The sequence below is a fragment of the Catharus ustulatus genome, chromosome 4 (genome assembly GCF_009819885.2).
Source record: "Catharus ustulatus isolate bCatUst1 chromosome 4, bCatUst1.pri.v2, whole genome shotgun sequence".
NCBI lineage: Eukaryota > Metazoa > Chordata > Aves > Passeriformes > Turdidae > Catharus > Catharus ustulatus.
Window position 1 is genome coordinate 1,709,299 of NC_046224.1, and position 21,347 is coordinate 1,730,645.

General features: G+C 50.1%; 1 protein-coding gene across 2 annotated transcripts; it reads left to right on the forward strand.

Moving 5' to 3' along the window:
* The first annotated feature begins 1,240 nt into the window (after positions 1 to 1,240).
* ASB13 (ankyrin repeat and SOCS box containing 13) lies at positions 1,241 to 19,685 on the forward strand. 2 transcript variants are annotated; one of them, XM_042779204.1, is made up of 7 exons: positions 1,241 to 1,329; positions 6,626 to 6,813; positions 9,966 to 10,116; positions 13,573 to 13,707; positions 16,348 to 16,539; positions 19,028 to 19,174; positions 19,648 to 19,685. In XM_042779204.1, the coding sequence occupies exons 1-6, from the start codon at positions 1,287 to 1,289 to the stop codon at positions 19,153 to 19,155; spliced, it is 837 nt and encodes a 278-aa protein (XP_042635138.1). In that variant the 5' UTR covers positions 1,241 to 1,286; the 3' UTR covers positions 19,156 to 19,174; positions 19,648 to 19,685. The 2 variants fall into 2 exon arrangements, with proteins under 2 accessions (XP_042635138.1, XP_032912710.1); XM_033056819.2 differs by lacking the exon at positions 19,648 to 19,685 and having other exon boundaries at positions 19,028 to 19,228.
* Positions 19,686 to 21,347: the final 1,662 nt, after the last annotated feature.

Genomic DNA, 21,347 nt, shown 5'->3' on the forward strand with positions numbered 1-21,347 from the left:
TCCCAGTAACCCCTGTACCCCATCCCAGTGCTCCCAGTAACATCTGCACCCCATCCCAGTGCTCCCAGTAACCCCTGTACCCCATCCCAGTGCTCCCAGTAACCCCTGTACCCCATCCCAGTGCTCCCAGTAACATCTGTACCCCATCCCAGTGCTCCCAGTAACATCTGCACCCCATTCCAGTGCTCCCAGTAACCCCTGCACCCCATCCCAGTGCTCCCAGTAACCCCTGCACCCCATCCCAGTGCTCCCAGTAACCCCTGTACCCCATCCCAGTGCTCCCAGTAACTCCTGTACCCCATCCCAGTGCTCCCAGTAACCCCTGCACCCCATCCCAGTGCTCCCAGTAACCCCTGTACCCCATCCCAGTGCTCCCAGTAACTCCTGTACCCCATCCCAGTGCTCCCAGTAACCCCTGCACCCCATCCCAGTGCTCCCAGTAACATCTGCACCCCATCCCAGTGCTCCCAGTAACCCCTGTACCCCATCCCAGTGCTCCCAGTAACTCCTGTACCCCATCCCAGTGCTCCCAGTAACCCCTGTACCCCATCCCAGTGCTCCCAGTAACCCCTGCACCCCATCCCAGTGCTCCCAGTAACCCCTGTACCCCATCCCAGTGCTCCCAGTAACATCTGCATCCCATCCCAGTGCTCCCAGTAACCCCTGTACCCCATCCCAGTGCTCCCAGTAACCCCTGTACCCCATCCCAGTGCTCCCAGTAACATCTGTACCCCATCCCAGTGCTCCCAGTAACATCTGCACCCCATCCCAGTGCTCCCAGTAACCCCTGCACCCCATCCCAGTGCTCCCAGTAACCCCTGTACCCCATCCCAGTGCTCCCAGTAACCCCTGCATCCCATCCCAGTGCTCCCAGTAACATCTGCACCCCATCCCAGTGCTCCCAGTAACATCTGTACCCCATCCCAGTGCTCCCAGTAACATCTGCACCCCATCCCAGTGCTCCCAGTAACCCCTGTACCCCATCCCAGTGCTCCCAGTAACCTCTGCACCCCATCCCAGTGCTCCCAGTAACATCTGCACCCCATCCCAGTGCTCCCAGTAACCCCTGTACCCCATCCCAGTGCTCCCAGTAACCCCTGCATCCCATCCCAGTGCTCCCAGTAACCCCTGCACCCAATCCCAGTCCCCCCAGTTCCCCCATTCCAGTGTCCCCAGTCCCCCCCCGTTCCCGCACTACAACTCCCGGCATGCCCCGCGCGGGCCGGGCCCGCCCCGCCAGGCCCCGCGCTCGGACCAGGCCGCGGCGGCGGCTCCGGGGCCGGGCCATGGAGAGCCCCGGCGGCAGCGGCTCCCTCAGGGGCGACATCAGTGCGTGCGCACCGCCAGGGGCTGGGGACACCGGGGGGAACGGGGGAGAGGGGCTGGGGACACCGGGGAGAGGGGCTGGGGACACCGGGGGGACGGGGACGGGGGCTGGGGACACCCGGGGGAACGGGGGACAGGGGCTGGGGACACCGGGGAGAGGGGCTGGGGACACCGGGCTGGGGACACCGGGGAGAGGGGCTGGGGGGCGATTTGGTGTTACAGGGTGGGTTTGGTGTCAGAGAGGTTTGGGGGGTTAAGGATGGGGTTTGGGGGTGGCAGGATGGGGTTTGGGGGTTAAAGGATGGGGTTTGGGTGTTACAGTGTGATTTTTGGGGTTAAAGAATGGTTGGGGTTTATAGGATGGGGTTTGGGGGCGGCAGGATGGTTTTTGGGGTTAAAGAGTGATTTGGGGGTTTTAGGATAGGGTGTGGGGCTTAAGGATGGAGTTTGGGGGTGGCAGGATGTTTTTTAGGGTTAAAGAATGGTTTGGGGGTTATAGGATGGGGTTTGGGGGTGGCAGGATGAGGTATGGGGGTTACAGTGTGAGTTTTGGGGTTAAAGAGTGGTTTAGGGGGTTAAGGATGGGGTTTGGAGATTATAGGATGGGGTTTGGGGATGGCAGGATGTTTTTTAGGGTTAAAGAATGGTTTGGGGTTGGCAGGATGGGGTTTGGGGGTTACAGTGAATTTTGGGGTTAAAGGATGGGGTGTGGGGGTTACAGTGTGATTTTTGGGGTTAAAGAGTGATTTGGGGGTTAAGGATGAGGTTTGGGGGTGGTAGGATGGGGTTTGGAGATTACAGGATGGTTTTGGGGTTACAGTGTGAGTTTTGGGGTTAAAGAGTGGTTTAGGGGGTTAAGGATGGGGTTTGGAGGTTATAGGATGGGGTTTGGGGGTTACAGTGTGATTTTTGGGGTTAAAGAGTGATTTGGGGTTTGTAGGATGAGATTTGGGGGGTGCAGGAGGGTTTAGGGAGCGAGTGGCCTGTGGCAAGGAAAGGAATAAGAGGATGCTCTGGAGACAGAGTCAGGACACAGGGAACGATCCCTGTCCCTCCCTGAATTCCTGATGAACGATCCCTGTCCCTCCCTGAATTCCCCAGGAACGATCCCTGTCCCTCCCTGAATTCCTGATGAACGATCCTTGTCCCTCATTAAATTCCTGATGAACGATCCCTGTCCCTCCCTGAATTCCTGATGAACGATCCTTGTCCCTCATTAAATTCCTGATGAACGATCCCTGTCCCTCCCTGAATTCCCGATGAACGATCCCTGTCCCTCATTAAATTCCTGATGAACGATCCCTGTCCCTCATTAAATTCCTGATGCTCCATGCTCCTCCATGAATCCAGAGTTTGGGAAGGGATTTTGATGTGGGCTGAGCTGTTCCTTTAATCCCAGCTCTTTTCCATGCTGCTCCATAAATCCAGAGTTTAGGGAGGGATTTAGGGAGGGATTTTTGAGTTGGGCTGAGCTGTTCCTTTGATCCCAGCTCTTTACCAGGCTCCTCCATAAATCCAGAGTTTAGGAAGGGATTTTGATGTGGGTTAAGCTGTTCCTTTAATCCCAGCTCTTTTTCCAGGCTCCTCCATAAATCCAGAGTTTAGGAAGGGATTTTCATGTGGACTGAGTTATTCCTTTAATCCCAGCTCTTTTTCCATGCTCCTTCAGTAATCCAGAGATTAGAAAGGGATTTTTTTGAGTTGAGCTGAGCTGTTCCTTTAATCCCAGCTCTTTTCCATGCTCCCCCATAAATTCAGAGTTTGGGAAGGGATTTTGATGTGAGTTAAGCTGTTCCTAAATCCCAGCTCTTTTCCATGCTCCTCCATAAATCCAGAATTTGGGAGAGGATTTTTGAGCTGGGCTGAGCTTCTCCTTAATCCCATCTCTTTTTCCAGGCTCCTCCATGAATCCAGAGTTTAAGAAGGGATTTTTGAGTTGGGCTGAGCTGTTCCTTTAATCCCAGCTCTTTTCCATGCTCCTCCAGGAATCCAGAATTTAGGAAGGGATTTAGGGAGGGATTTTTGAGTTGGGCTGAGATGTTCCTAAATCCCAGCTCTTTTCCATGCTCCTCCATAAATCCAGAGTTTAGGAAGGGATTTTTGGAGTTGGGCTGGGCTTTTCCTTGATCCCAGCTCTTTTTCATTTTCCTCCATGAATCCAGAATTTGGGAAGGGATTTTGAGTTGGGCTGAGATGTTCCTTGATCCCAGCTCTTTTCTATGCTCCTCCATGAATCCAGAATTTAGGAAGGGATTTAGGGAGGGATTTTTGAGTTGGGCTGAGATGTTCCTTGATCCCAGCTCTTTTTCCAGGCTCCTCCATAAATCCAGAATTTGGGAAGGGATTTTCATGTGGACTGAGTTATTCCTTTAATCCCAGCTCTTTTTCCATGCTCCTCCAGTAATCCAGAGTTTAGGAAGGGATTTTTGGAGTTGGGCTGAGCTTCTCCTTGATCCCAGCTCTTTTTCATTCTCCTCCATAAATCCAGAATTTGGGAAGGGATTTTGAGTTGGGCTGAGCTGTTCCTAAATCACAGCTCTTTTCCATGCTCCTCCAGGAATCCAGAATTTAGGAAGGGATTTAGGGAGGGATTTTTGAATTGGCTGAGTTGTTCCTTTAGTCCCAGCTCTTTTTCCGTGCTCCTCCATAAATCCAGAGTTTAGGAAGGGATTTTCATGTGGACTGAGTTATTCCTTTAATCCCAGCTCTTTTTCATTCTCCTCCATGAATCCAGAATTTGGGAAGGGATTTTGATGTGGGCAGAGCTGTTCCTTGATCCCAGCTCTTTTCCAGGCTCCTCCATAAATCCAGAGTTTAGGAAGGGATTTTGATGTGAGCTGAGCTGTTCCTTTAATCCCAGCTCTTTTCAATGCTCCTCCATAAATCCAGAGTTTAGGAAGGGATTTTCATGTGGACTGAGTTATTCCTTTAATCCCAGCTCTTTTTCCGTGCTCCTCCATGAATCCAGAATTTGGGAAGGGATTTTGATGTGGGTTGAGCTGTTCCTAATCCCAGCTCTTTTTCCATGCTGCTCCATAAATCCAGAGTTTAGGAAGGGATTTTTGGAGTTGGGCTGAGCTGTTCCTTGATCCCATCTCTTTTCCACGCTCCTCCATAAATCCAGAGTTTGGGAAGGGATTTTGATGTGGGCTGAGTTGTTCCTTTGATCCCAGCTCTTTTTCCATGCTCCTCCATGAATCCAGAGTTTGGGAAGGGATTTTTGAGTTGAGCTGAGCTGTTCCTTTAATCCCAGCTCTTTTTCCATGCTCCTCCATAAATCCAGAGTTTAAGGAGAGATTTTGATGTGGGTTGAGCTGTTCCTAAATCCCAGCTCTTTTTCAGGCTCCTCCATGAATCCAGAGTTTGGGAAGGGATTTTTTTGAGTTGGCTGAGCTGTTCCTTTAATCCCAGCTCTTTTCCATGCTCCTCTAAGAATCCAGAGTTTGGGAAGGGATTTTGATTTGGGCTGAGTTATTCCTTTAATCCCAGCTCTTTTTCATTCTCCTCCATAAATCCAGAGATTAGAAAGGGATTTTTTTGAGTTGGGCTGAGTTATTCCTTTAATCCCAGTTCTTTTTCCATGCTCCTCTAAGAATCCAGAGTTTAGGAAGGGATTTTTTTGAGCTGGGCTGAGTTATTCCTTTAATCCCAGCTCTTTTTCCAGGCTCCTCTAAGAATCCAGAATTTGGGAAGGGATTTTTGAGTTGGGCTGAGCTGTTCCTTTAATCCCAGCTCTTTTTCCATGCTCCTCCAGTAATCCAGAGATTAGAAAGGGATTTTTTTGAGTTGGGCTGAGTTATTCCTAAATCCCAGCTCTTTTTTCATGCTCCTCCATAAATCCAGAATTTGGGAAGAGATTTTTTGAGTTGGGCTGAGTTGTTCCTAAATCCCAGCTCTTTTCAATGCTCCTCCATGAATGCAGAGTTTGGGAAGAGATTTTGAGTTGGGCTGAGCTGTTCCTTAATCCCAGCTCTTTTTCCAGGCTCCTCCATAAATCCAGAGTTTAGGAAAGGATTTTTGAGCTGGGCTGAGCTTCTCCTTAATCCCAGCTCTTTTTCCAGGCTCCTCCATAAATCCAGAGATTAGAAAGGGATTTTTTTGAGTTGGGCTGAGCTGTTCCTTTAATCCCAGCTCTTTTCCATGCTCTTCTAAGAATCCAGAGTTTGGGAAGGGATTTTGAGTTGGGCTGAGTTATTCCTTTAATCCCAGCTCTTTTTCATTCTCCTCCATAAATCCAGAGTTTGAGAAAGCGATTTTTGAGCTGGGCTGAGCTTCTTCTTGATCCCAGCTTTTTTTCCAGGCTCTCTAAAAATCCAGAGTTTAGGAAGGGATTCTGAATTGGCTGAGCTGTTCCTAAATCCCAGCTCTTTTTCCATGCTCCCCCATAAATCCAGAATTTGGGAAGGGATTTTGAATTGGTTGAACTGTTCCTTTAATCCCAGCTATTTTTCCATGCTTCTCCATAAATCCAGAGTTTGGGAAGGGATTTTGAGTTGAGCTGAGTTATTCCTTTAATCCCAGCTCTTTTTCCAGGCTCCTCTAAGAATCCAGAATTTAGGAAGGGATTTTGATGTGGGCTGAGCTGTTCCTAGATCCCAGCTCTTTTTCCAGGCTTCTCCATGTATCCAGAATTTGGGAAGGGATTTTGATGAGGGTTGAGCTGTACATAAATCCCAGCTCTTTTTCATTTTCCTCCATGAATCCAGAGTTTGGGAGGGGATTTTCACGTGGGCTGAGTTATTCCTTTAATCCCAGATCTTTTTCCAGGCTCCTCCACAAATCCAGAGTTTAGGAAGGGATTTTTGGAGTTGGGCTGAGCTGTTCCTAAATCCCAGCTCTTTTTCCATGCTCCCCCATAAATCCAGAGTTTGGGAAGGGATTTTGATGTGGGTTGAGCTGTTCCTAAATCCCAGCTCTTTTCCATGCTCCTCCATGAATCCAGAATTTAGGAAGGGATTTAGGGAGGGATTTTTGAGTCGGGCTGAGCTGTTCATAAATCCCAGCTCTTTTTCCAGGCTCCTCCATAAATCCAGAATTTGGGAAAGGATTTTTGAGCTGGGCTGAGCTTCTCCTCAATCCCATCTCTTTTCCCATGCTCCCCACAAATCCAGAGCTCCATGCAACAATTTCTTTTGGCCCCCCACCTTTCCCCACTCCCCCCCCTTGCTCCAACCCTTCCCTGCACCATCTCCAACCACGACACACCCCCAACCCCCATCCTCCATTCCAGAACCCCCCCAGCAATGTGCCAAACCCCCATTTTTCCACACCCCCTGATGCTTTTCCCCCCTCTCCCCAGGTTTCTGGGCTGACAGGACCCCAGTGCACGAGGCTGCCAGGAGAGGGGAGATCCTGCAGCTGCAGCAGCTGATCGAGAGCGGCGCCTGCGTCAACTCCGTCACCTACGACTCCATCACCCCCCTGCACGAGGCCAGCCTCAGGGGCCAGACCCAGTGTGTCAAACTGCTGCTGGATGCAGGGGCCCAGGTGTGCATCCAGCTGGGAATTCACCTGCCCTGCTTGCTGCTGGAGCTGTGGGGGTGGGATCAGCTCTGGAGGAAAAATGGGATTTTAAATCGGGATGGACTCGCGCTGGTTTTGGGGTTTCGGTTCAGGAAGGATTTGGAGGGGTTGGAGCAAATCCAGGGAGGGGTTTGGAGAGCCAGGAAAAGCTGAGGGAGATGGGAAGGGTTTGGAAAAGCTGGGAAGGGTTTGGAGAGCCAGGAAAAGCTGAGGGAGATGAGAAGGGTTTGGAAAAGCTGGGAAGGGTTTGGAGAGCCAGGAAAAGCTGGGGGAGCTGGGAAGGGTTTGGACAAGCAGGAAAAGTTGAGGGAGATGGAAAGGATTTGGAGAACCAGGAAAAGCTGAGGGAGATGGGAAGAGTTTGGAAAATCAGGAAAAACTGGGGGAGATGGAAAGGGTTTGGAAAAGCTGAGGGAGCTGGGAAGGGTTTGGAGAGCCAGGAAAAACTGGGAAGGGGCTCAGCCTGGAGAAAAGGAGGCTCAGGGGGGACCTTGTGGCTCTGCACAAGTCCCTAAAGAAGAATTTGGGATTTTGGTGCCAGCCTGGAGCTGCACAAAGGGGAAAAGTGGGAATGAATTCCATGGAAATCAGGGAATGAAGAACAATTTGGGATTTTGGTGCCAGCCTGGTGCTGCACAAAAAAAATCAACTGGCAATAAAATCATGGAATCCTGGTCTCTACATCAGGCAGGGCAGGACAATTCCAGCCCTTTTCCACCTTCCCAGATTTCATCCTCTGCCTGCACATCCCTTGGAATCAGGGGATCAGCTTTGGGCTTGGGAGTGGAGCTGGGGAACCTGGAAAAGCTGAGGGAGATGGGAAAGGGGAGGGAGAAAAGGGGGATCAGGGGGGACCTGGGGATCTGCACAAATCCCTGAATTCCTGGAGGGATTTGGGATTTGTTCCCAGGGACAGTAGCAGAGGGAATGGCCCCAGGCTGGGTCAGGGAGGGTTAGATTGGATTTTAGGGGAAATCTCTCCATGGGAAGAGTTGTCAGGCACAGGAACTGTGCAGGGATCCCCATTGCTGCAGGGATGTCCCCGTGGAGGTGACACTGAGGACACAAATCACTGCCACTTGTACTGCCTCCAACCCCACCTTACAAACCATTCCCACCTTAGTAATGCCATGATTCCTCCTGTCCAGATCAGCTTTTCCTGTTTGATTCCACCCTCCCAGCTGAGCTTTCCCTACTGTTTTTCCATCTGATTCCACCTTTCTAGCTGAGCTTTCCCTGTTTGATTCCTCACTCCCAGCTCAGCTTTCCCAGTTTGATTCCACCTTTCCAGCTGATCTTTCCCTGCTGTTTCCCTCTTTGATTCCCTACTCCCAGCTCAGCTTTCCCTGTCTGATTCCCCACTCCCAGCTGATTTTCCCGGTTTGATTCCTCACTCCCAGCTGATTTTCCTTGTTTGATTCCACCCTCCCAGCTGATCTTTCCCAGTCTGATTCCCCACTCCCATCTCAGCTTTCCCTACCATTTCCCAGTTTCATTCCCCACTTCCAGCTGATCTTTCCCTGCCATTTCCCAGTTTCATTCCCCACTCCCATCTGATTTTCCCAGTTTGATTCCACCTTTCCAGCTGATTTTCCCTGTCTGATCCCCCTCCCAGCTGACTCTCCTGCTATTTCCAGTTATGATTCCCCACTCCCATCTGATTCTCCTGCCATTTCCCAGTTTCATTCCCCACTCCCAGCTGATTTTCCCTGTCTGATTCCACCTTTCCAGCTGATCTTTCCCAGTTTGATGCCAGCTCAGCTTTTCCCTGCCATTTCCAGTTTCATTCCCCTCCCAGCTGATTCTCCTGCCATTTCCCAGTTTGATTCCCCACTTCCAACTGATCTTTCCCTGGTGTTTCCTGCCTGATTCCCCACTCCCAGCTGATTTTCCCTGTCTGATTCCACCTTTCCAGCTGATCTTTCCCAGTTTGATTCCCCACTCCCATCTCAGCTTTCCCTGCCATTTCCCAGTTTGATTCCCCACTCCCAGCTGATTTTCCCTGTCTGATCCCCCCTCCCAGCTGACTCTCCTGCCATTCCTGGTTTGATTCCCCACTCCCACCTGATTCCCCTGCCATTTCCCAGTTTGATTCCCAACTCCCAGCTGATTTTCCCAGTGTCATTCCCCCTTCCCAGCTGATTTTTCCTTGCTGATTTTCCCTGTTTTCACCCTTCCAGCTGACTCTCCTGCCATTTCCAGTTTGATTCCCAGCTCCCAGCTGATTTTCCCTGTTTGATTCCACTTTTCCAGCTGATCTTCCCAGTTTCATCCCCCACTCCCAGCTGATTTTTCCCTATTTGTTTTCACCCTCCCAGCTGATTTTTCCCTGCCATTTCCCTGTCTGATTCCCCACTCCCAGCTGATTTTCTCTGATTCCACCTTTCCAGCTGAGCTTTCCCTGCCATTTCCCAGTTTCATTCCCCACTCCCATCTGATTTTCCCTGTTTGATTCCCCACTCCCAGCTGATCTTTCCCTGTCTGATTCCCCACTCCCATCTCAGCTTTCCCTGCCATTTCCCAGTTTGATTCCCCACTCCCAGCTGATTTTCCCAGTTTGATCCCCCCTCCCAGCTGATTCCCCTGCCATTTCCCAGTTTGATTCCCAACTCTCAGCTCATTTTCCCTGATTCCCCCTCCCAGCTGATTTTCCCAGTGTCATTCCCCCCTCCCAGCTGATTTTTCCTTGCTGATTTTCCCTGTTTTCACCCTTCCAGCTGACTCTCCTGCTGTTTCCCAGTTTCATTCCCCACTCCCATCTGTTTTTCCCTGTCTGATTCCACCTTTCCAGTTGATCTTTCCCAGTTTGATCCCATCTCAGCTTTCCCTGCCATTCCCAGTTTCATTCCCCACTCCCAGCTGATTCTCCTGCCATTTCCCAGTTTCATTCCCCACTTCCAACTGATCTTTCCCTGGTGTTTCCTGCCTGATTCCCACTCCCAGCTGATTTTCCCAGTTTCATTCCCACTCCCAGCTGATTTTCCCTGTGTGATCTCCACTCCCAGCTGATTTTCCCAGTTTGATCTCCCCTCCCAGCTGACTGTGTGCCGTTTCCCTGTCTGATTCCCTGATCTCCCCTCCCATCTGACCGTGGTGCCGTTTCGCTCCCCCTGCAGGTGGACGCGCGGAACATCGATGGCAGCACGCCGCTGTGTGACGCCTGTGCCTCGGGCAGCATCGAGTGCGTGCGGGTGCTGCTGTCGCACGGGGCCAAGGTGAACCCGCCCCTGTACACGGCCTCACCCCTGCACGAGGCCTGCATGAACGGTACCGCCATGGCAGGGCTTCCAGAACCTTCTGCTGCACCTGGGCACCTGGGGGGACAGGGGACAGGGGACAGCTCTGCTCAGCACCTGGGGGGACAGGGACAGGGACAGGGGACAGCTCTGCTCAGCACCTGGGGGGACAGGGACAGGGACAGGGGACAGCTCTGCTCAGCACCTGGGGGGACAGGGGACAGGGCTGCTGCTGCTCTGGGGAGGGGAGAGTGCACAGAGCCCAGCTCTGAGCCTGCTTTTCTCATCTCTGATCCCAGTTTTAGTGCAGGGACACTCTGATCCCATCCCTGATCCATTCCCTGATCCCAGTGCTGATCCCATCTCTGATCCCAGTTTTAGTGCAGGGACACTCTGATCCCATTGCTGATCCATTCCCTGATCCCAGTGCTGATCCCATCTCTGATCCCAGTTTTAGTGCAGGGACACCTCTGATCCTATTTCTGATCCCATCTCTGATCCCATTGCTGATCCCATATTTCCTGCAGAGACCCCTCTGACCCCATTTCTGGTCCCATATTTCCTGCAGGGACATCCCTGATCCCATCCCTGATCCCATTTTTCCTGCAGGGACACCTCTGAACCCATTTCTGATCCCATCCCTCATCCCATTTCTCATCCCATTTCTGATCCCATTTTTCCTGCAGAGATCCCATTGCTGATCCCATTGCTGATCCCATTGCTGATCCCATTGCTGATCCCATCCTTGATCCCATTGCTGATCCCATCTTTCCTGCAGGGACACCTCTGATCCTGTTTCTCATCCCATCTCTGATCCCATCTCTGATCCCATTTTTCCTGCAGAGATCCCTCTGATCCCATCCCTGATCCCATCCCTGATCCCATCCGTGATCCCATTTTTCCCTGCAGAGACCCATTTTGCCAATTTTTCCCATTTTTCCTGCAGAGACTTCTCTGATCCCATCACTGATCCCTTTTCTGATCCCATCTCTGATCCCATTTTTCCTGCAGGGACACCTCTGATCTAATTTCTCATGCCATTTCTCCTGCAGAGACCCCTCTGATCCCATTTCTGATCCCATTTTTCCCATTTTCTCCCATTTTCCCTGCAGAGATCCCTCTGATCTCATTTCTGAGTCCATTTCTGATCCTATTTTTCCATGCAGAGACCCCTCAGATCCCATTTCTGGTCCTGTTTTTCTGCAGAGACACCTCTGATCCCATTGCTGATCCCATTGCTGATCCCATATTTCCTGCAGAGACTCATCTCATCCCATTTCTCATCCCATTTCTCATCCCATTTCTCATCCCATTTCTCATCCCATTTCTCATCCCATTTCTCATCCCATTTCTCATCCCATTTCTCATCCCATTTCTCATCCCATTTCTCATCCCGTTTTCCCTGCAGAGATCCCTCTGATCCCATTTCTTATCCCATTTCTGATCCCATTTTTCCTGCAGGGACACTTCTCATCCCATTTTTATCCCATCTCTGAACCCATTTTTATCCCATTTTTCCCTGCAGAGTCCCATTTTTCCATTTTTTCCCCATTTTTCCTGCAGAGACCCCTCTGATCCCATTGCTGATCCCATCTCTGATTCTGTTCTCATCCTGTTTTTCCCATTTTTGATCCATTTTTCCTGCAGAAACCCCTCAGATCCCATTTCTACTCAGAGCCTCCATCCCATAAAATTCCTCATTTCCATCACCTCAATTCCTTAGAATTCCTTGATTCCAGCACCTCAATTCCCAGCTCAGAATTCCATAAAATTCTTCATTTCCAGCACCTCAATTCCTTAAAATTTATCCCTCCCAGCCCCCCAGGAATTTCCAGGCAGCTCCCAAAGCAGTAATTCCCATTTTCCCCAGGATTTCCCATTTCCCATTGCAATAATTCCAATTTCCCCAGCAATTTCTCATTTCCCTGTCCCCATTTACAGCAATAATTCCCATTTCCCCACCATTTCCCATTTCCCTGTCCCCATTTAGAGCAGGATTTCCCATTTTCCCAGAGCAGCAATTCCCATTTATCCATGATTTCCCATTTTCCCAGTGCAGGAATTCCCATTTTCCCCATGATTTCCCATTTTCCCAGTGCACTAATTCCCATTTTTCCCAGCATTTCCCATTTTCCCAGTGCAGGAATTCCCATTTCCCCAGTGCATTAATTCCCATTTCCCCAGCATTTCCCATTTCCCTGTCCCCATTTACAGCAATAATTCCCATTTTCCCCCACAATTCCCATTTTCCCTGTCCCCAGACAGCTCAGAGTGCAGTAATTCCCATTTTTTCCCCCACATTTCCCATTTTCTCCCCCAGGCAGCTCAGAGTGCAGCAATTCCCATTTTCCCCATAATTTCCCATTTCCCAGTTCAATAATTCCCATTTTTCCCCCACAATTCCCATTTTCCCTGTCCCCAGGCAGCTCCCAGTGCAGTAATTCCCATTTCCCAGTGCAATAATTCCCATTTTTTCTCCCACAATTCCCCACATTTCCCTCCCCAGGCAGCTCAGAGTGCAGAATTCCCATTTCCCATTGCATTAATTCCCATTTCCCATTGCATTAATTCCCATGTTTTTTTTCCCATAATTCCCATTTCCCTCTCCCCAGGCAGCTCAGAGTGCAGAATTCCCATTTCCCATTGCAATAATTCCCATTTCCCCAGCAATTTCTCATTTCCCTGTCCCCATTTACAGCAATAATTCCCATTTTTTTCTCCATAATTCCCATTTTTTCCCCCATAATTCCCATTTCCCTCTCCCCAGGCAGCTCAGAGTGCAATAATTCCCATTTTCCCCATAATTTCCCATTTTCCCAGTTCAGTAATTCCCATTTTTCCCCACATTTCCCATTTTCCCTGTCCCCAGGCAGCTCCCAGTGCATCAATTCCCATTTCCCAGTGCAATAATTCCCATTTTTCCCCCACAATTCCCATTTCCCCTCCCCAGGCAGCTCAGAGTACATTAATTCCCATTTTTTCCCCCATAATTCCCATTTTTTCCCCCATAATTCCCATTTTTTTCTCCATAATTCCCATTTTTCCCCCACATTCCCCATTTCCCTGTCCCCAGGCAGCTCAGAGTGCATTAATTCCCATTTTTTTCTCCATAATTCCCATTTTTCCCCCCACAATTCCCATTTTTCTCTCCCCAGGCAGCTCAGAGTGCATTAATTCCCATTTTTTTCTCCACAATTCCCATATTTCCCTCCCCAGGCAGCTCAGATTGCATTAATTCCCATTTTTTTCTCCATAATTCCCATTTTTTTCTCCACAATTCCCATTTTTTCCCCATTTTTCCCCCCATTTCCCTCCCCAGGCAGCTCAGAGTGCATTAATTCCCATTTCCCATTGCAATAATTCCCATTTTTTCCCCATTTTTTCCCCATTTTTCCCTCCCCAGGCAGCTCAGAGTGCATTAATTCCCATTTCCCAGTGCAATAATTCCCATTTTTTCCCCATTTTTTCCCCATTTTTCCCCCCCCAGGCAGCTCAGAGTGTGTGCAGCTCCTCATTGATGTCGGTGCCAATCTCGAGGCTCACGATTGTCACTTTGGGACCCCCCTGCACGTGGCCTGTGCCAGGGAGCACCTGGACTGTGCCAAGCTGCTGCTGCAGGCAGGTATGGCATCCCAGATGGGAAAAAAACCTGGGAACAGCTCTGGGAGTGGGATCCTGGATTTAAATCCTGCTTGGACCCTGATTGTCCCTGCACAGACCCCTGTAATCCCATTTAAATCCCTTTTTTATCCCTTTTTTCCCTGAACAGATACCTCAAATCCCATTTTTAATCCCATTTTTACACCTTTTTTTTCCCTGCACAGACCCTTATAATCCCATTTAAATCAAATTTTTATCCCTTTTTTCCCTGTAGAGAACCCTCAGATCCCATTTTGATCCCATTTTTCCTGGGATAATTCCAATCAATCCCATTTAAATCCCTTTTTTTCCCTGCACAGACCCTTATAATCCCATTTAAATCCCATTTTTATCCCTTTTTTCCCCTGCACAGATCCCTCAGATCCCATTTTGATCTCATTTTTCCTGGGATAATCCAAATCAATCCCATTTTGATCCTTTGTGTCCCTGCAGAGACCCCTCTGACCCCATTTCTGATCCTGTTTTTATCCCATGTTTTCCCTTTGTATAAATTTCCTTTTCCCTACCCAGATTCCCATTTCCCTGGATAAATTCCCATTTCCCTGGATAAATTCCCATTTCCCTGAAAAAAATCCAATTTCCCTGGATAAATTCCCATTTCCCTGGGTAAATTCCCTTTTCCCTGTCTGGATTTCCATTTTCCTGCCTGGATTTTCTTTTCCTGCCTGGATTTCTATTCCTCTGGATAAATTCCCATTTCCTTGTATAAATTCCCTTTCCCCTGGATAAATTCCCTTTTCTCTGCCTGGATTCCTTTTTCCTTGGATAAATCCCCTTTCCCCTGAATAAATCCCCTTTTCCCTGGACAAATCCCCTTTCCACTGGCTATATTCCCATTTCCCTTGGATAAATCCACTTTTCCCTGGCCATATTCCCATTTCCCTGCCTGGATTTAATTTTCCCTGGACAAATCCCCTGGCCATATTCCCATTTCCCTGGGCATATCCCCATTTCCCTGCCCATATCCCCATTCCCCTGGATAAATCCCATTTCCCTGCTCTGATTCCCATTCCCATGGCCATATTCCAATTTCCCTGGATAAATCCCATTCCCCCATCCCAAACCCCCACCCCTGCCCTGACCCCATTCCCCTGGATGGATAAATCCCATTTCCCCTGGATAAATCCCATTCTCCTGTATAAATCCCATTCCCCTGGATAAATCTGCATTCATATCCCATTTCCCCTGGATAAATCCCATTTCCCTGCTCTGAATCCCATTCCCATGGCCATATTCCAATTCCCTTAGATAAATCCCATTCCCCTGCCCTGACCCCCATTTCCCCTGGATAAATCCCATTTCCCCATCCCCCTACCCTGACCCCTGTCTCCCCTGGATAAATCCCATTTCCCCATCCCAAACCCCATCCCCCTGCCCTGACCCCATTCCCCTGGATGGATAAATCCCCATTTCCCCTGGATAAATCCAATTCCCCTGCTCTGAATCCCATTCCCATGGCCATATTCTAATTTCCCTGGATAAATCCCCATCCCCTGCCCTGACTCCCATTTCCCTGGGTAAATCCCCTTTCCCCTGCCCATATCCCCATTCCCCTGCCCTGATTCCCTTTCTCCTGGCCATATTCCAATTCCCCTGGATAAATCCCCATTTCCCTGCCCATATCCCCATTCCCCTGGACAAATCCCCATTTCCCTGGATAAATCTCTGTTTCCCTTCCTGGAATCCCTTTTCCCTGGACAAATCCCCTTTTCCCTGCCTGGATTCCCATTTCCCTGGATAAATCCTCATTTCCCTGCCATATTCCCATTTCCCTGCCCATATTCCTATTTCCCTGCCTGGATTTAATTTTCCCTGGATAAATCCCCTTTCCCCTGGTTGGATTCCCATTTCCTTGGTTGGATTCCCATTTCCCTGGATGAATCCCCATCCATATTCCCATTTCCCTGGATAAATCCCCATTTCCCTTCCTGGAATCCCTTTTCCCTGGACAAATCCCCTTTTCCCTGCCTGGATTCCCATCCCCCTGCCCGTGTCCCCTGTCTCCCCTGGATAAATCTCCATTCCCCTGGGTAAATCCCATTTCCCTGCTCTGATTCCCATTCCCATGGCCATATTCCAATTTCCCTGGATAAATCCCCATTTCCCCTGCCCATATCCCCATTTCCCTGCCTTGATTTCCATTTCCCCTGGATAAATCCCCATTCCCTGGATAAATCCCATTTCCTCTGGATGGATAAATCCCCATTTCCCCTGGATAAATCCCCATTTCCTCTGCCCAAACCCCATCCCCCTGGCCTAACCCCATTCCCCTGGATAAATCTCCATTTCCCTTCCTGGAATCCCTTTTTCCTGGACAAATCCCCTTTCCCCTGGTTGGATTCCCATTCCCCTGCCTTGATTCTCATTTCCCTGGTTGGATCCCCATTCCCCTGCCCATATCCCCATCCCACCCCCTCACCCCTGTCTCCCCTGGATAAATCCCAATCCATATCCCCATCCCCTGCCCCCTGTCTCCCCTGGATAAATCCCATTCCCCTGGATAAATCCCATTTCTCCTTTATAAATCCCCACCCCCTCACCCCTGTCTCCCCTGGATAAATCCCAATCCATATCCCCATCCCCTGCCCCCTGTCTCCCCCAGGAGCCAACGTGAACGCTGCCAAGCTGCACGAGACCGCCCTGCACCACGCGGCGCGGGTGCGGAACGCGGCTCTGGTGGAGCTGCTGGTGCAGTTCGGGGGGAACATCTACGCCAGGGACAACCGCGGCAAGAAACCCTCGGACTACAGCTGGAGCAGCAGCGCCACCGCCACCTGCCTGCAGTACTACGAGAGTGAGCGGGGCTGGGGGTGGGACTGCGGGGACAGGGCTGGGATTGATGTGTGGGACTGCAGGGACAGGGCTGGGACTGCAGGGACAGAGCTGGGACTGTGGGGACAGGGCTGGGATTGATGTGTGAGACTGCAGGGACAGAGCTGGGACTGATGTGTGACACTGCAGGGACAGAGCTGGGACTGATGTGTGGGACTGCAGGGACAGAGCTGGGACTGTGTGAGGTGTGTGGGACTGCAGGGACAGAGCTGGGACTGTGGGGACAGAGCTGGGACTGTGGGGACAGGGCTGGGATTGATGTGTGAGACTGCAGGGACAGAGCTGGGACTGATGTGTGACACTGCAGGGACAGAGCTGGGACTGATGTGTGGGACTGCAGGGACAGAGCTGGGACTGTGTGAGGTGTGTGGGACTGCAGGGACAGAGCTGGGACTGTGGGGACAGAGCTGGGATTGATGTGTGGGACTGCGGGGACAGCTGGGATTGATGTGTGACACTGTGGGGACAGGGCTGGGACTGCGGGGACAGAGCTGGGATTGATGTGTGACACTGCAGGGACAGAGCTGGGACTGATTTATCCTGTGTGGGACTGCGGGGACAGGGCTGGGACTGCGGGGACAGGGCTGGGACTGCGGGGACAGGGCTGGGACTGCGGGGACAGGGCTGGGATTGATGTGTGGGACTGCGGGGACAGGGCTGGGATTGATGTGTGGGACTGCGGGGACAGGGCTGGGATTGCAGGGACAGAGCTGGGACTGCGGGGACAGAGCTGAGACTGTGTGAGAATGCAGGGACAGATCTGGGACTGCAGGGACAGCTCTGGTACTGTGTGGGCTGTGTGGGACTGCAGGGACAGAGCTGGGACTGTAGGGACAGAGCTGGGACTGTAGGGACAGAGCTGAGACTGATTTATCCTGTGTGGGACTGTGGGGACAGAGCTGGGACTGTAGGGACAGAGCTGAGACTGATTTATCCTGTGTGGGACTGCAGGGACAGCTCTGGGACTGATTTATCCTGTGTGGGACTGTGGGGACAGAGCTGGGACTGGGTGAGAATGCAGGGACAGAGCTGGGACTGCAGGGACAGCTCTGAGACTGTGTGAGAATGCAGGGACAGACCTGAGACTGCAGGGACAGGGCTGGGATTGATGTGTGACACTGCAGGGACAGCTCTGGGACTGTGTGAGGTGTGTGGAACTGCAGGGACAGCTCTGGGACTGCAGGGACAAGTCTGAGATTGGTTTATCCTGTGTGTGCCTGTGTGGGACTGCAGGGACAGATCTGAGACTGTAGGGACAGATCTGAGACTATAGGGACAGGTCTGGGACTGCAGGGACAGGTCTGGGACTGCAGGGGCAGCTCTGGGACTGTGTGAGGTGTGTGGAACTGCAGGGACAGCTCTGGGACTGTAGGGACAGCTCTGGGACTGCAGGGACAGAGCTGAGACTGTGTGACACTGCAGGGACAGCTCTGAGCTGTGACACTGCAGGGACAGATCTGAGCCTGTGTGACACTGCAGGGACAGCTCTGGGACTGTGTGACACTGCAGGGACAGCTCTGAGCTGTGTGACACTGCAGGGACAGATCTGAGCTGTGTGACACTGCAGGGACAGCTCTGGGACTGTGTGACACTGCAGGGACAGCTCTGAGCTGTGTGACACTGCAGGGACAGCTCTGGGACTGCTCAATCCTGTTTTATCCTGTTTTTAGCCCATTTTCCCCATTCCTGACCCCATCTCCCCATTCCTGATCCTGTTTTTCCCATTCTCTGTGTCCCTGACCCCATTCTCTCTGTCCCTGACCCCATTCTCTCTATCCCTGACCCCATTTCTCTGTCCCTGACCCCATTTCTGTGTCCCTGACCCCGTTTCTCCCATTCCTGACCCCATTCTCTGTGTCCCTGACCCCATTCTCTCTGTCCCTGACCCCATTCTCTCTGTCCCTGACCCCATTCTCTCTGTCCCTGACCCCATTCTCTCTGTCCCTGACCCCATTCTCTGTGTCCCTGACCCCATTTTCTCTGTCCCTGACCCCATTTTCTCTGTCCCTGACCCCATTTTCTCTGTCCCTGACCCCATTTCTGTGTCCCTGACCCCATTTTCTGTGTCCCTAACCCCATTTTCTGTGTCCCTGACCCCATTCTCTCTGTCCCTGACCCCATTCTCTCTGTCCCTGACCCCATTTCTCTGTCCCTGACCCCATTCTCTCTGTCCCTAACCCCATTTTCTGTGTCCCTGACCCCATTCTCTCTGTCCCTGACCCCATTCTCTCTGTCCCTGACCCCATTCTCTCTGTCCCTGACCCCATTCTCTCTGTCCCTGACCCCATTTCTCTGTCCCTGACCCCATTCTCTCTGTCCCTGACCCCATTCTCTCTGTCCCTGACCCCATTCTCTCTGTCCCTGACCCCATTTCTCTGTCCCTGACCCCATTCTCTCTGTCCCTGACCCCATTCTCTCTGTCCCTGACCCCATTTCTCCTCTCTCCCCAGAGACCCCGCTGAGCCTGGCCCAGCTGTGCAGGCTGGCCGTGCGCAGGGCGGCCGGGCAGCGCGGCCTCAGCAAAATCTCCAGGCTGGAAATTCCCCCCAGGCTCATCCAGTACCTGTCCTACAACTGAGGGAACCTGGGAACAACAGCTGGGAGTGCCGGGAAAAACATCTGGGAGTGCTGGGAAAAACATCTGGGAGTGCTGAGAAACATCTGGGAGTGCTGGAGAACATCTGGGAGTCATGAGAAACATCTGGGATTCATGGAGAACATCTGGGAGTCCTGGGAAACATCTGGGAGTGCTGGGAACAACAGCTGGGAGTCATGAGAAACATCTGGGATTCATGGAGAACATCTGGGAGTCCTGGGAAACATCTGGGAGTGCTGGGAAAAACATCTGGGATTTATGGAGAACATCTGGGATTAATGGGAAACATCTGGGATTTGTGGGGAACATCTGGGAGTCATGGGAAATATCTGGGATTAATGGAAAAACATCTGGGATTTATGGGGGAAACATCTGGGATTCATGGGAAAAACATCTGGGATTAATGGGGAACATCTGGAATTTATGAGAAACATCTGGGAGTCTTAGGAAACATCTGAGAGTCCTGGGAAACATCTGGGAGTCATGGAGAACATCTGGGATTTATGGGAAACATTTGGGATTCATGGAAAAACCCTGGGAATCCCCGGGAAAAAACTGTGGAGTTCCCAGGAAAAAAACCTGGAATTCCCAGGGAAAATCCTGGAATTCCTGGAAAAGAACCCCTGGAATTCCCAGGAAAAAATCCTGGAATTCCAGGAAAAAACCATGAAATTCCCAGGAAAAAATCCCTGGAATTCCCAGGAATAAAAACCAAAATTCCCAGGAAAAAAACCCCTGGAGTTCCCAGGAAAAAAACCCCTGGAATTCCCAGGAAAAAAACCCCTGGAATTCCTGGGAAAAAAAACCCTGGGATTCCCAGGAAAAAAACACCCTTGCAATTCCCAGGAAAAACTCTGGGAGTCTCAGGAAAACACCTGGAATTCCCTGGAAAAACTCCTGGGATTCCCAGGGAGAAAACCTGGAATTCCTGGGGGAAAAATCTGGAATTCCCAGGAAAAAAAAAAAATTGAATTCCCAGGAAAAAAAACATGAAATTCCCAGAAAAAAACTGAAATTCTCAGTAAAAAAACCCTGGAATTCCCAGAAAAAAAACCCTGAAATTCCCAGGGAACAAACCCTGGAATTCCCAGAAAAAAACCCTGAAAATCCCAGGAAAAAACCTGAAATTCCCAGGAAAAAAACCTGATATTCCCACAAAAAAAAACCCCCTGAAATTCCCAGGAAAATCCCTAAAATTCCCAAAAAAACCCCCCTGGAATTCCTGGAAACCGCTGAGGATTTCTCCTTCTCTTCTACCTCCCCATTTCCAATTTAATTTAATTTAATTTAATTTAATTTAATTTAATTGAAGCACTGCTGTAAATAGGATCTGTCAGGAATTCTGTTCTCTGGAGTTTGTGTTTGGTTTTTTTTGGGATTTCTGGGATTTTTTAGGAATTTGAGGTTGGGATTCCCCATCCTGGATTTTCCTGAATTTCCCCTGGGGGAGGGAAATGGGATCAGTGTGGGGTGGGAATTATTGCAGTGGGAATTTTGTGCTCTGCACCTCTGAGAACATTTATCCCATTTAATCCCAGTTTAATCCCATTTTATCCCATTAAAATCCCATTTCATCCCAGTTTAATCCCATTATCATCCCATTTAATCCCATTTTATCCCATTTCATATCATCCAATCCCATTTTCATCCCATTAAAATCCCATTTTTATCCCATTTTCATGCCATTTTAATCCCATTTAATCCCTTTTTATCCAATTTAATCCCATTTTCATCCCATTTAATCCAATTTTTCGCCATTTAAATCCCATTTCAATCCCATTTTCCCCCATTTAAATCCCATTTTTATCCCATTTAATCCCAGTTTAATCCCATTTTTCCCCATATTCATCCCATTTCCATCCCATTTTTCCCCATTTAAATCCCATTTTTATCCCGTTTAAATCCCAATTTCTCCCCCATTTTAATCCCATTTTTATCCCAGTTTAATCCCATTTTTTATTGCAAAGACCCCTCTGGTCCCATTTAATCCCATTTTCATCCCATTTAATCCCATTTTTATCCCAGGTTAATCCCATTTTCCCCATTTTCATCCCATTTAATCCCATTTAATCCCATTTCCATCTCATTTTATCCCCTTTGTATCCCCTTTTCATCCCATTTTTATCCCATTTAAATCCCTTTTTAATCCTATTTTTTTCCTCATTTCAATCCTA

Excerpts from the sequence above, each read along its gene's own strand:
- ASB13 (XM_042779204.1), top strand. The coding sequence starts at position 1,287 with ATGGAGAGCCCCGGCGGCAGCGGCTCCCTCAGGGGCGACATCA. Across the intron at positions 10,117-13,572 it reads GCACGAGGCCTGCATGAACG|GCAGCTCAGAGTGTGTGCAG; the intron begins GTACCGCCATGG and ends TTCCCCCCCCAG. Across the intron at positions 13,708-16,347 it reads CAAGCTGCTGCTGCAGGCAG|GAGCCAACGTGAACGCTGCC; the intron begins GTATGGCATCCC and ends TGTCTCCCCCAG.